This window comes from Zingiber officinale, chromosome 6B, assembly GCF_018446385.1.
Source record: "Zingiber officinale cultivar Zhangliang chromosome 6B, Zo_v1.1, whole genome shotgun sequence".
Taxonomy (NCBI): domain Eukaryota; kingdom Viridiplantae; phylum Streptophyta; class Magnoliopsida; order Zingiberales; family Zingiberaceae; genus Zingiber; species Zingiber officinale.
In genome coordinates this window covers 5,659,483-5,673,858 of record NC_055996.1, presented here as the reverse complement: position 1 = coordinate 5,673,858, position 14,376 = coordinate 5,659,483, and the positions used below count along the sequence as shown (strand labels likewise).

Genomic DNA, 14,376 nt, shown 5'->3' with positions numbered 1-14,376 from the left:
CTCGTGGAGGCTTCTCAAGATTACTAGCTCAACCTTGAGACATGATTCAACTCGGATGTGTAAAAGAAAAATTTTCTCTTAAAACTATAAAAATGTGATTTGGCAATTACCAAAGTTTAATGGTGTAATTGATAAAAGAGGTAATTTTTCATTTCGAAGAAAAAAAATCCTTTTTTTTAACATTTCATCGATATTATTGTAAATTCACTTAACCTTCTTACGCTTACCTTGCCCTAGCCGCCGACCCAACGCCACTTACCAGCTCACATCCGTTCTCCGTTCCCCGACCGAGCAGGCGAGCACCGCCGCCGCACGGAAGCCACCGGCGTCCGACACCAATTAATCTCCCCCTCCGCCTCACCTCACCTCACCACACCACGGCCACGCCGCCGGATAGTCACCTAGCCGGAACGTCCCCCTCCACCTCACGTCCTCGTCCTCACCTCACCCGCGCCGCTGGTCCTGCACTTCGTCGGTCGTGCAATCGTCCACAGGCAGACGTCTTCCTCCTCCGTTGGTCATCAGTAACCCACTATACAGCAGGTCTACGGCCGTTCATGTTTTATGATTTTTTTTTCCCCAAAATTAGATTCCTCATTTCCTTGTTTACGTGTAGAAGAATTACATATACACATACAGGCACGCCTCCATCCTTTAGTCGTCTTTTAGGTTTGTTAATTCGTTTTTGTAGTATCTCTAAGCTTCGTTGGTGTGTGCAATAGCCGGTTAAGGCCTTTAGCTATTTCTGTTGCTGGGTTTGAGAAGCTTCTAGACAAGAGTTTTTCTTTCTACTTAGATGTGTATTCAAGCATTGTCCAACTTTTGAATGCATGTTATTTTTAGAATTTATTTTTGTATTTGAAATCCATTCAATTTATTTAATTTTCTTAGCAATTGCAAGGTATACTGTTTTTTGTTTTTTGTGTTGTTTTTTTGTTAGTCATCCGATTGAATACATATTATTATTAGCAATTGTGATTCTTACGATAATTGATCTGGGTCATGTATTAAGAATTTTCAACTCATGGTATGACTTACATTTGTGATTTGCTTTGAAAACACTTAGCATCTTGTGAGGCTGAAGTTTGTGATATTTATTTATTCTTGCTTGTGATTCTTGAGGAATTTTTTATTTGTATTTATTATGGCATGTGCTTTTGGTGATTTATGACTTTGCCATTGAGTTAGTTTATATTTGGCTTGTTTGTACCTTTCATTTGTTTGTATAATAGTTTTGCTTTTTATTGTCACCAAATTATTAATGCTTGTTGGCTTTAGCCCAACTCAATTGGCTGCCATGTTAGTAGGGCTTTGAACCATGTTTACTTTAGGCATTGATCATTTTTTTGCGTGCAGCAAGAGAGCAGCAACTGCAATGGCGGTGGCTCTGGTGAACCATCGACCCTCAATGCGCAATGCAATGAGTTTATTTTTCCGTTCACTCGATGTTGTTAGATCCTTCAGTGATGTTTCTGCAACTCCCTCAATGGGCACACAGGAGGATGAGAAACTGAAGCCGAAGAAGAATAAAAAGAAGAATCTTTTTGATGTTGCCCAATTCCTACCCAACTGGGGAATTGGATATCAAATGGCCAAGAGCAAGTGGAGGGACCTCTCGTACAAGATAACCAAGATCAACTTGTATAAGGATGGACGTCATGGAAAAGTGTGGGGAATTAGGCACAAGGCCGGTTTACCAGTTTCAGATACTCCTGTCAAGATGAGTGGCGTAAACAAGCGTGGTTGGAAGTATATTAATGAATCCAAAAAGAAAATTGAAGGCGCCCCCAAAGTGGAGAAGCAATCCTCTGCTTAAATTTGGTATTTCCTACATGAGGCTTCCACATTATGTGGGAGTTTATTTCCTTACTTTCTCTAAAGTGCTCTCAAAATTGGACGCCTTAAACTTTAAGCAGCAAACTTTGTAAGGAGCTAAATTTTCTAGCTGCAAGTTTGTGCATTTTATTTCTGTGTCTACAGTATGTGGCCATGTGGAAACATGTCATCTTCTCGAATTCTGCATTTTATCAACTTTTATATGATAAGAGACTGATTAAACCACTTGATTGTTATCTCCATCTCATTGATCTTCTCCCTCCTTTTAGTTGGCTATCTGTAATAATGTTTAAGCCAGTTGATTGTCCACAAATTATTTGCTCATAAAAATGTTTCTGGCCCAATGTGTGTATTAGTGTAAGGATAAAATAATTATATTGCTTTATATAAATTCCTCTAACATAGGTTTTTGAGCAACAATGACTCAATGAGCCATAAGTGCCAACTATTCTGGATGTCCTTCATGTAGTATTTTTTGTATACTCAAGTTTTATGCCTTTGTATCCTCAACAGTTGGAGCAGTACATGTAAGGATTGAAACATCAACATTCGTTAGTTTACGCCAACTGCCCTTCTCAAATACATTGTTCATAGTTTATCTTAATCATAGTAATCTCCATTTCTCTTTTGCACTAGTCAACAATTTCAGCATCAGAGTGATAACAATTCTTAATGGGTTAACCTTTCACTAAAGGCAAATTAATGTTTAGAAACCGTCTTCTGAGTCATAGCTTATAATCAACTATCATAGTTTAAGTACACATGAAGGTCTCAGTAATAACAGTCAATCATCTTTCAATTCCTATTTATTTATTATTGTTATTATTTTTGTTGTAGTGTTAATTTTGATGTTAGCTTTCAATTTTCTTTAATGTCAATAATTTTATCTCATATGCTTCAAGCTATGTTTATGAGAAATTTTATGTAGAATTTTAGAAAAGAGAGGTATTAACGTACATATATTGAACTAATTAAGGAGATGTACGAGGATGTAACGACAAGAGTGAAATATTTCTCATAAAAATAGGGTTAATCTGTCTAAAATCTTCATCTGTTCAATATGTAACCCTAGTTTAATATGTACCATGTCTTGGATGAAGTCCCTAAACACATGAAGTCTCTATCTGTTTACATTAATCATGGATGATTCACTAGACACATCCAAAATATGGTACCATGATGCATGTTGCTTGTAGATGATATTGTTTTGTTAGATGAGACATGTGAAAGAGTAAATGCTAAAGTCAAATCTTGGGGAGAAATACTCGAAGTGAAAGATTTTAGACTTAGTAGAGTAAAGATAAAATATATGAAATTTAAGTTTAGCAATATTAGATAGAATGAAATAATTGTTTAGATAGGAGATGACGAGTTATTTGAAACGAAGATATTTAAGGATAGAGGGACCGATTGAGAAAGATGTATTACATAAAATATAAGCAGGATGTTGAAATAGAGGAAAACATCGAGTGTTCTATGTGATCATAAAGTACCTTCAAAACTTAAAGGGAAGTTTTACAAAACAATAGTTAAATCTGCTATGTTATATGATGTCACGCCCCGGAGGAGTCTCTGTCCGAAGAAATTTCGGCAGCATCTCTCCTGTACGGCGGACAATCTGAAACTTTTCTACAAGCACTATATACCTCAGCCACATGCGGCTGGAATAATAACAATAAAAGGAAACAAACACCACGCAGTTAATATCAAATTCAACCTCTGGCTGACACAACCACGCAGTTAAAAATAAAGCAGCCCACTCGGCTGTACCAAAACCAAAACACAAAACTGCTAGCCGGCTAGGCTTACACAACCAATAACAAATACAAAATACCACATAACAACATCAACACTCCAAAAATAAAACCAGAGTACAGAGCTAAACAAACTGATACATAAAACAAACAAAACATACGTGAAACCGATAAGTCTTCTGATGACGTGGGGACCAGCAGACAGGATGCCCAAGCGACACCATAAATAACCTGCACCGAAAAGATAGTGTCAACGGGGTGAGTTCAACAACTCAAAATACCAATGGACACGAGTAGTAAGATATATCTAACAAAAACAAACATGGAATACAACTTCCTAATCATATATATAGGAATACGAAACCGAAGGTAATCGAGGAAGTCAGACTACCAGAACTCCTATCCAGCAAAAGGGTCACAAACCGAAGTGTCAATAATCCTATGCAGGTCAAGTATGATCCAACCAAAACCAAACGCAAGAAACACAATCATAAGAATATAAATGCATCAATCGTATGATGCTAATGATGCGTCTTGGTCACCAGTCATCTCACACACAAACGGTGAGACCGAGTGGGTCACCGTGCACTCTGCCATCACTACTCCGATGAGTGACCGAGTGGATGTCGGAGTACTCCTGCCCCGTGACCCCAAATCATAAATGGGGAGCTCAACGCTCTCAACTCCCGGACACGATGGCGGGGTATCTCGCTGCGTCCACTACCCACGAGCCGACCAACGGAGCTAAACAGAGTCCACCTGCCGGCTACTACGCTACACTAAATGCCCACGAGCCAAACAGAGGAACTGTCACGGCACACCGAGTCCTCGCACCAACGGTTAAACAATGTAACCGCCACACACTGTCTCGATATACCACTAATCCACGAGTGGTGGTGTGTGCAGATCGACGATGTGCTCAACTATAGTGGAGTCGACAATCGCATGCAATCATGATGCATGACACTAAGCATAGTCATAAACTGATCAGCATAACCATATCCATATATGTATAATATGGGTACCACAGTATCAGTGAGTCAAATCCACGAATCTAGGTTATACAGATCCTCTATGGTATAACAACCTAGATCCTAAACATATCCTCCTTCCATAACATATGTACCAACAATATACATAGATCAAAGAATCAGAGTCTAGGTACACGAATCATATATGATATACAAATAGAGGTACACAAGCCAGGTATGGTATAAAAACCTAGGTATCAGATAATCTAGATACACCTGCTAGAAATAAAATCCAGAACCTAGTCCTAACCTCAGTAGAGCATGGTATGTCACTTACTCTAGGAACTAAGGTACTCATGGTAATAAAGTACTCATGGCAATAAGATACTCATGGTAACAAATCACGAGATATAAGCACGGATACATAACAAGCGACAAACCTAACATGCTATGGATATCAAACAGTGACATACCAAAGACAAGCATGTTCATTGCTTGCAGCTATAAAGTACTATGCATATCCAAATGACGATATCATAAAAGATAAGTCAAGAGGTACCCGCCTCCAATAGAAGGGTCCAATCCGATCCAAATCCGACGTCGAGATGCTCGTCTCGCGTTAAAGTCCTGTAAATCATTTAATGTACAGTTTAGCTAATCTTATAAGCAACAACTAGCTAAACTAAAAACTCAATCCTAATTCGGTTAGGTATTCTCGTTTAATTCCACCTAACAATCCAAATCAAATTAGATAATTAATCCATCCTTAATCCATCGAACAATTCCTTAACTTCCTCAAATTAATCACTAAATCAAATCTCATCATTCTATCACATACTCCAATTGAATTAATATAGAAGTAAACTAATAACCCAAATGGAAATATGTAAGGAACATATCACCCTCAATAAGAATTCAAAGAGAGATCACAGAAACAAACTCACCTGAATTTTTGAACCATGATCGGATATCACACCTCAGCAACAGCTTAGTCTCATAGATATCAAAACCTAGAAATCAAGCAACCATATCCAAACAAACTCACCCAAATCTTAGATGCTCCCTCATTGATTCACCACTGGTGAACCTTGCTGCTGGAAACGCTCCTCACAGCCCTCCAAAATCTCATCTAGGGAACGGGTGAGATCGGCTGCCGGTGCTAGGGAAGAGGGAAAGCAGAGGATCGTCAACTGTGGTGCTCGGGCAGAGGAGACAGTAGAGCGGTGACAATCGACGATCTACCGTGAGATAGGCAGAGGCTAGAGTCTGGGAGATCGGCAAGGGCTCGTCTGCGCCAGGAGGTGCGGGCGGTTCTAGGCTGTGCCGGCCGATCAACGGCGGCAATAGCCAGTGGCGAGAGGGAGTCGGGTGGTGGTGGAGACAGCTAGGGTAGAGGGCTTCCCTGGGCTGATGGCTGGTACTCGGGAAAGGAGAGGAGACCGGCTGCCGGCTCTCACATGTTGGCCCGGCTAGGGCATGGCGGTCGGCGATAGGGCTTTTCCTTGGCTTGTCGGCGCGCGAGAGGGGCGGCAGAGAGGGCTTCATCGTCGCGGAAGCAAAAAGGGGAAGAGGAGAGGGGTTTTGCGGCGCCGATTGGGAGCGGTTAGGGCAAGAGACGGCGTCGCGGGAGAAATAGGCACGGCGTCGGGTGAGGGAAGAAGAACAGAAAAAGGAAAAAGAGAAAAATAAATAAATCAACTTTTCCTCACTAAAACAGGGTAGCCTAACCAGGCTTTTCCGGACCCCGTTTTTATCCCCGTTAACTCGTCTGTACGAGCTCCGGAAAATTTCCGAAAAATATTCAAAAATTCTGGAAAATTCCCTTATTAATATTCGCATATTTCTGGTATTTTACATATGAAGTTAAATGTTGGGCTATGACTCGAGCATATAAGCAGAAGATAGAGTTACAGAGATGAGGATATTAAAGTAAATATGTGAATATATGATGATGGACAGGATACGAGAATGGACATGATAAGAAATGAGAAAATTAGAGAATCAAAGTTTCATTTATTGAGGGAAAATTCCGAAAGACATGTTTAAGATGGTACAAACATGGACTTAGATGATCAATAAATGCTCTAGTTAAATGATGTGAAATTATGATAAATATGCACATCAAATGAGAAAGAGGAGACCAAAAAAGATTTGGTTAACAACAATAAAACAAGAGAAGATTTATTTAAATATAGATGATGATATAGTAAGGGATAGAGACTAATGACATAGAAAGATCCATACAGCTAACCCCATCTAGTGGGAAAAGACTTAATTATTATTGTCGTGTAGTCTTCAAGCTGTGTTTGAGGATTCATTCAAGAGGTTTATGATGTATCTTTGTATATATGTGTGCCCCATTTGAGATCATCTCAGGATAAAGTTGTTAGGAAGATCTAGCAAACTACCTACTTGATCACGATATCCCTTCAAGTTGTGCAAATGAGTTATAAATTGATGAGCAACAAAAATGGTCGTATATCATACTGCAAAGGATGCTAAGGAATGTATCTCTAGAGTTTGGTGCTCTGGTTTATTGCTGGCAAAATTAATTTTGCTCCTGAAATGTTCGATTTCTGAATTTTTTTTTTCTAGTTTTTTATTCTGGTCTAAGATGTGATGTTAGACTACCACTGGGATAGTTACATTGATGTTCATGTAACAAATGAGATTTATTGTCATTTTGGAATTAAAATGACTTGATTTTTATGTCAGGCAAGACAAGTGGATGGAACAAATTGATGGCGAGCTAGGAGCTACAGGTTACACAAGCAAGCTCGGGTAAACTAAAATGCTGTTTTTCTTTTTGTTGTTATCAGCAATAATGCTATGGGTTCTATGTCATCTTAGTTTTGAATAGTTCTCTGAGACATTCATAGTTCTTCCTCCTCTTTTAATTAATCTTCTATGCCTCTCTGAGTCCATGAATCACAAGGATGATTTGTTAGACATGGATGATTACTATTAAGATTTAAAGTTTGATCTTAGTTTTGACCCATGTTTAAGATCAAAATAACTTCAATCCCAACACACCTGGCCTCTTCACTAGATCCAAGTTACTTCGAATATTAAATGCAGTCTCCCCACCCGTTTCATGCATCCTAGTCTTTGCACCCACCAAGATGAAGGTCAGACATACCTTTCTTAAATGACAGGAAACTAACAATGGGCACTAGCTGTTTCTACCGCCACAATTATCAGAAACATGATAAAAGATTTAGAATCGTGGGTTTGAATTGTTGACAAGACATTTCTAATTGTTAGAGCTCTAAATGAGTTTTTTTTTTTAATGATTCCAATATACACATCAAGATGAAAGTTTTTTGAAACATCTTCAATAATTAGAATTTTAAATAAGCTTTTTCTGGCATCAATTTTGAGATAAAAAGCAAGTTTAAGATTTTACTATTGTTCTTAAACTTTACACTTCAAACCTCACATCTCGGTTTTTAAATTTTAGCCTAAGAAACCAAGAAATCTAAAGATTTCACGGTGCTCTACCTAATTCGCTGCCATGTCTCGCAATGAATTGCCTGGAAAGCGATCAGAGGTAAGTAAATAAATAAATTAATTAATCATTTAGTTGGGAAGGTGTCTGTCTATTCAATGCCATTGATTGCGGGCCATCTTGTTTAAGCCGCATTAACATCGCGAGATCAGGATTTGTTTTTATCGACCAAAGCAGTGTATGGAACAGAATGATTCATTTAATCTACCAGATTCATCGATCGCTCTATAAAGAGCCGGGGTCTCTCCCATTCACTTCACCACCCACCTGCTTCGATCAAGATGATGATCAAGCCCGCGTGTGTGTTCTTATGCTCCGTGACCGTGCTGCTCCTGCTGGTCGGAGCTCCGACGGCGGTGGAATCAGCGACGTGTAACGTGTCGGAGCTGTCTCCCTGTTCCAACGCAATCTCAAGCGGGAGTAAGCCGTCAAGCCAATGCTGTGCAGAGCTCAGGTCCCAGAGCTCCTGCTTCTGCCAATACGAGAAGGACCCCAACCTGGCTCCCTTCATCAGCCGAGGCCGGCAGGTGGCCGCCTCCTGCGGAGTGTCCATTCCGAGCTGCAAGTAGCTGCAGCCTCGATCGATATCTCATCGTCTTCGTCTTAACTATTGCTGCATATGTATCTACTAAATAAAAAAGAAAGACACTGCTCTGTGTCATGTATGTGTGGGCGACTAGCTCTGTCTCGATATCTCTATCTACGCACTTCATCTACAGAATAGTTTGGCTGCTTTTAATTTGTAGTACCGTCTCAAAAACACACCAGAATTTAGATGAGAAAGGAGTAACAACAGAATAATAACACTAAACTCAAACTTTGATGTTGAGGAACTAAAACTGAAAACTAGTTCATCGCGACCAACGTCATTGTCATCATTAAATGGAATTTTGTCTCTGACTAATCTGACAAAAGTAGCTATCCGTCTGTATCATACGGTAACTTGTTGACAGGCCAACCGATGTGCAAAGTCTTCATCGTTATGTTCCTTAATCAACTCTTTTTCCATGATGGGACCCAATTAGAAGATAGATTCAAACTTAGTCCCTTAGTAGAAAGTGATTTGTCTATTTGCCTCTCTAAGTTTAACTTCTTTGACTGTGTTTTGTAGAGTTGACTGGGTCAATGCTTTAGTCGGCGTGTGGTTTGATGATTGATCCCCTTGCTCCATTAAAAAAACAACAACAAAAAAAGACAATAAGTTTGCTATAAATTTGCCTTTTGTATATCTACATGTATACTTATATCAGTTCAATAGTTTGTGGCCACGTTTGATGTATCTTTCAAGTTTGGCAGATCTACAAAGCAATTAAGAGTATTATGAAAAGGAAACATGCACCACAAATCATTAAGATTATGCGAAAAATCTTTCTAAGTGAAGGGTAAAAGGCCACGGCACATAAATGAGAGAAGTCAAGATTTGCTTCTAAAGTTTGCTATACGTCAATTTCATGTTGTGTTGTAAGTTGTTTATGAGTCTAAACGAACCATTTGGATTATGTTGACTTGATTAAAGTTTTACGGTTCAATTTCTTGTTAAAACATATCACTGAGTTCTACAATGTATTCCTACAGTATGATGCATGAGAATTGAGACGATCAACTCATAGCGAGTCTTGACGGCACAATCACATCATCTAAGAATCTCGTATCATATTATCAAGATCAGGAGGGAGTAACTAGGATTCAAAATTATGAAGGAATGACCGTCGACTATAATTTATATAATAAATTAATTAATTTAAAAATATAAATAAATAAATAAGTACATTAATATTAAATTTTTAAAAATATAGAATAAAAATATTTAATATTCAATGCATTCAAAAGGATGGAGAAAAATACTATTGAAATTGTGCTATTGGATTATTTTTAAAATCAAACTTATTAATTATTATATTGTTATTAATTTTTCAACCAATTCTTATTCAGGTAGATGACCTATAAAATCTATTAAAAACTTTTTTTTTTCATATTGTTATGAAGATCTGTTTTAATAAATTTCGTAATTGAAAATATTCATTCTGTTGTTGTTGTAGCAACAGAAAAAGTTAAAACAAGATGAATCAATTTACCAATTAAATAAATATATTAGATTATATATATAAGTATATGATATAGTTATAATGTTTAAATTATAACAAGTGAGAAAAAAATACTTGTCAATTAAATTATAGGTTCTTGATTTATTTGTTTCAATTAATCTTTGACATAATTTAAAAATAGTCGATAGATTTAGAAACCTGTATGACTAGCAACATCAAGCTTATAATTATTAAATTACATTCTCAAGTGATGCAAATCTTGTGCATTGAAATCAAGAGGATATAATTTCTCAATAAGTCAATAGATATGATCAACATTAAGAAGTCTAAAGTTTGTTTTAGGTTCCAAAGCATAACTAAGCTTAAGAAGTTCGACTGTTTTATCCTTGAATCTACTATTAAGCTCTTCAACTTAAAAATCTATTGCAATAGTAAATATATCAAATCAATAGTGGTGTTTAATTGAGATTGAGTCATTTTGTTGATAATAATAGCTAGTGGCATATTTATAATGAGTTTTCATGTTAGATAAATCAATGTCATACTTGACACAAACTTCTTTCACATAACTAAGTAGAAGAACAAATCATTCTTTTCTCAAAATATGAATCAAAGTTTTAATAGTTGAAACATAGTCCATTGCATTAAAAATATTTAACGATTTCTCTTGCAGCACTGCTCGACAAAGCAGATTCATTATCCCCATTATCTTTTGCATCAAGTGTAATATGAATATGAAATCAAAAGACTTCATCGCTATTCACCACGGATATGGTTAGAAGACCCATCATCCACCATATTTTCTAGTACGGTAATCATAGAACTATACATATCAATCATGCAACAAATTAAGTCAAAATTAGAACTCCAATAAATCTTTTCAAGTTGTAGTAAATTTTCAATTTAATTGCATCCTTTATCTGTATCATGTTCACTAATAGCTACTATATGCACAATTTCAATTCTTTGAGCATAATGTAACTCAACATGATATTTAGGAGATGCATTACTGATATTACAAATGTAACTCAATTTTGGAAAAAATAACCAAATGGATACATCTTTTTCAGCAACTACAATTAATGATAGTTGAAGTTGATGAACATAACAATGTACATAATATGCATGCGAACAATCTTTCAAGAAAAAAGCTTGTAATTTATTCGAAAAGCTACTCATATTGCTCGTACCGTCATATCCTTATCCATGCATGGTGTGGATATGCAAGTCATAACGACCAAGAGAATCAGATATTTCTTTTTTAAGTATTGCAACAATTGTATCAATCACATGTACAATGACAAAGAACCGCTCTAGTAAAAAGTCATAATATCTATAAATCTTAAGTAGATCAAGGTTAACCAGATACTTAACAAGATTTGAAAAGTCTAAATCGATAATGGTTCACTAGATACTTGACGGTCGAAAGTCTAGCATGAAGTTAGCATGGGACGAAAAGTCTAAGTGAGTCACGGTTCATCGAATATTTAGTGATTGGAAGTCGAACAGGTAGTTGACAAGAAACAAGTCCAAGTGATCAGTCACAATTGATCGGACACTTAGATAGTCAAAAGTCCAATAGGGAATTGACATGACGCATAAAGTCTCGACAAATCAAGATTGACCAGATTCTAGGTAAAGATGAAGTCTCAGCAGGTTAGATTGATGGGATGCTAGGCAATGAGAAAGTCTTGACAAATCAAGATTGACCAGATGCTAGGTAATTCGAAGTCTCGACAGATCAAAGTTGATCAAATGTCAAGCAAAGAAAGTCTTAATAGATTCAACGATCGCTCTATAAAGAGTGGGGGTCTCTCCCATTCACTTCACCACCCACCTGCTTCGATCAAGATGATGATCAAGCCCGCGTGTGTGTTCTTATGCTCGGTGACCGTGCTGCTCCTGCTAGTCGGAGCTCTGACAGCGGTGGAATCAGCGACTTGTAACGTGTCGCAGTTGTCTCCCTGTGCCGGCGCATTCTCAAGCGGGAGTAAGCCGTCAAGCCAATGCTGTGCAGTGGTCAGGTCCCAGAGCTCCTGCTTCTGCCAATACCTGAGGGACCCCAACCTGGCTCCCTACATCAGCCGAGGCCGGCAGGTGGCCGCCTCCTGCGGAGTGTCCATTCCGAGCTGCAAGTAGCTGCAGCCTCGATCGATATCTCATCGTCTTCGTCTTAACTATTGCTGCATATGTATCTACTAAATAAAAAAGAAAGACACTGCTCTGTGTCATGTATGTGTGGGCGACTAGCTCTGTCTCGATATCTCTATCTATGCACTTCATCTACAGAATAGTTTGGCTGCTTTTAATTTGTAGTACCGTCTCAAAAACACACCAGAATTTAGATGAGAAAGGAGTAACAACAGAATAATAACACTAAACTCAAACTTTGATGTTGAGGAACTAAAACTGAAAACTAGTTCATCGCGACCAACGTCATTGTCATCATTAAATGGAATTTTGTCTCTGACTAATCTGACAAAAGTAGCTATCCGTCTGTATCATACGGTAACTTGTTGACAGGCCAACCGATGTGCAAAGTCTTCATCGTTATGTTTCTTAATCAACTCTTTTTCCATGATGGGACCCAATTAGAAGATAGATTCAAACTTAGTCCCTTAGTAGAAAGTGATTTGTTTATTTGCTTCTCTAAGTTTAACTTCTTTGACTGTGTTTTGTAGACTTGACTGTGTCAATGCTTTAGTCGGCGTGTGGTTTGATGATTGATCCCCTTGCTCCATTAAAAAAACAACAACAAAAAAAGACAATAAGTTTGCTATAAATTTGCCTTTTGTATATCTACATATATACTTATATCAGTTCAATAGATTTTGGCCACGTTTGATGTATCTTTCAAGTTTGGCAGATCTACAAAGCAATTAAGAGTATTATGAAAAGGAAACATGCACCACAAATCATTAAGATTTATGCGAAAAATCTTTCCAAGTGAAGGATAAAAGGCCACGGCATCAACGAGAGAAGTCAAGATTTGCTTCTAAAGTTTGCTATACGTCAATTTCATGTTGTGTTGTAAGTTGTTTGTGAAACTAAATGAACCATTTGGATTATGTTAACTTGATTAAAGTTTTACTGTTCAATTTATTGTTAAAACATATCACTGAGTTCTACAATGTATTCTTACAGTATGATGCATGAGAATTGAGACGATCAACTCATAGCGAGTCTTGACGGCACAATCACATCATCTAAGAATCTCGTATCATATTATCAAGATCAGGAGGGAGTAACTAGGATTCAAAAATACGAAGGAATGACCGTCGACTATAATTTATACAATAAATTAATTAATTTAAAATATAAATAAATAAATAAGTACATTAATATTAATTTTTTAAAAATATAGAACAAAAATATTTAATATTCAATGCATTTAAAAGCATGGAGAAAAATACTATTGAAATTGTGCTATTGGATTATTCTTAAAATCAAACTTATTAATTATTATATTGTTATTAATTTTTTCAATCAATTCCCATTCAAGGTAGATGACCTATAAAATCTATTAAATTTTTTTTTTCATATTGTTATGAAGACCTTGTTGGAGCAATCTGGGTACCCTAGGTTTTGATGTTTGGGCAAATGTTTAATTAAGTTAGGTTTATTGTTGTATTTGATATGCATTGTGAGTGTGCAGGATACAGGTACAACAAGGAAAGTCCAAGTGTGAGTCTTGGCAGTGTAAGTCCAAGCATGTAGTCTTGGCAACGTAAGTCCAAGTGTGATCTTGGCAAAGGAGGAAAGTCCAAGGATGAGTCTTGGCGGTGTAAGTCCAAGCATGTAGTCTTGGCAACGTAAGTCCAAGTGTGACTTGACAATGGATGAAGTCCCGGAGGCGCGACCTCTTGGCAAAGGAAGACCCGACAACAATGACAAGGCCGATGGAAGCTCCAGAAGACAAGACGTGAAGGATGGGGAGACATCCGAGGGACGCAATACTGATGGAGGAGGCTAGAAGGCTAGGTCTAGGTTGGTCGGGCGAGAACGAGTGCTGAGTGAATGTACTCGGGGTAAAATTCCCAAATTAGGGTTTATCGAGCCGTTGGGCTGCAACGGTCGAATTTCCACGAAGGGCAGTCGACTGCATGTTTTGGCAGTCGACTGGTAGGCGGGGTTTTCTAACCCGTGACCTATATAACCAAGCATTGGAAGCTTGGTTCAAGTTGACGAAATTAGTGGTGGTTAACCCTAATTAGAGTCTCCAAGTGCCCAAGTGATCTAGTGTGCTTGTACGAGGTTGTAGC

General features: G+C 37.7%; 1 protein-coding gene across 4 annotated transcripts; it reads left to right on the top strand.

The window, feature by feature from the left end:
- Positions 1 to 204: 204 nt before the first annotated feature.
- LOC121991793 lies at positions 205 to 8,345 on the top strand. Of its 4 annotated transcripts, XR_006114733.1 has the most exons (5): positions 205 to 543; positions 1,357 to 1,821; positions 7,277 to 7,342; positions 8,022 to 8,111; positions 8,199 to 8,213. XR_006114733.1 is itself a non-coding variant. In XM_042545831.1 (2 exons), the coding sequence occupies exon 2, from the start codon at positions 1,376 to 1,378 to the stop codon at positions 1,814 to 1,816; it is 441 nt and encodes a 146-aa protein (XP_042401765.1). In that variant the 5' UTR covers positions 207 to 543; positions 1,357 to 1,375; the 3' UTR covers positions 1,817 to 1,965. The 4 variants fall into 4 exon arrangements, 1 of the variants encoding a protein (XP_042401765.1); XR_006114732.1 differs by having other exon boundaries at positions 207 to 543; positions 8,022 to 8,345; XR_006114731.1 differs by lacking the exons at positions 8,022 to 8,111; positions 8,199 to 8,213 and having other exon boundaries at positions 207 to 543; positions 7,277 to 7,473.
- Positions 8,346 to 14,376: the final 6,031 nt, after the last annotated feature.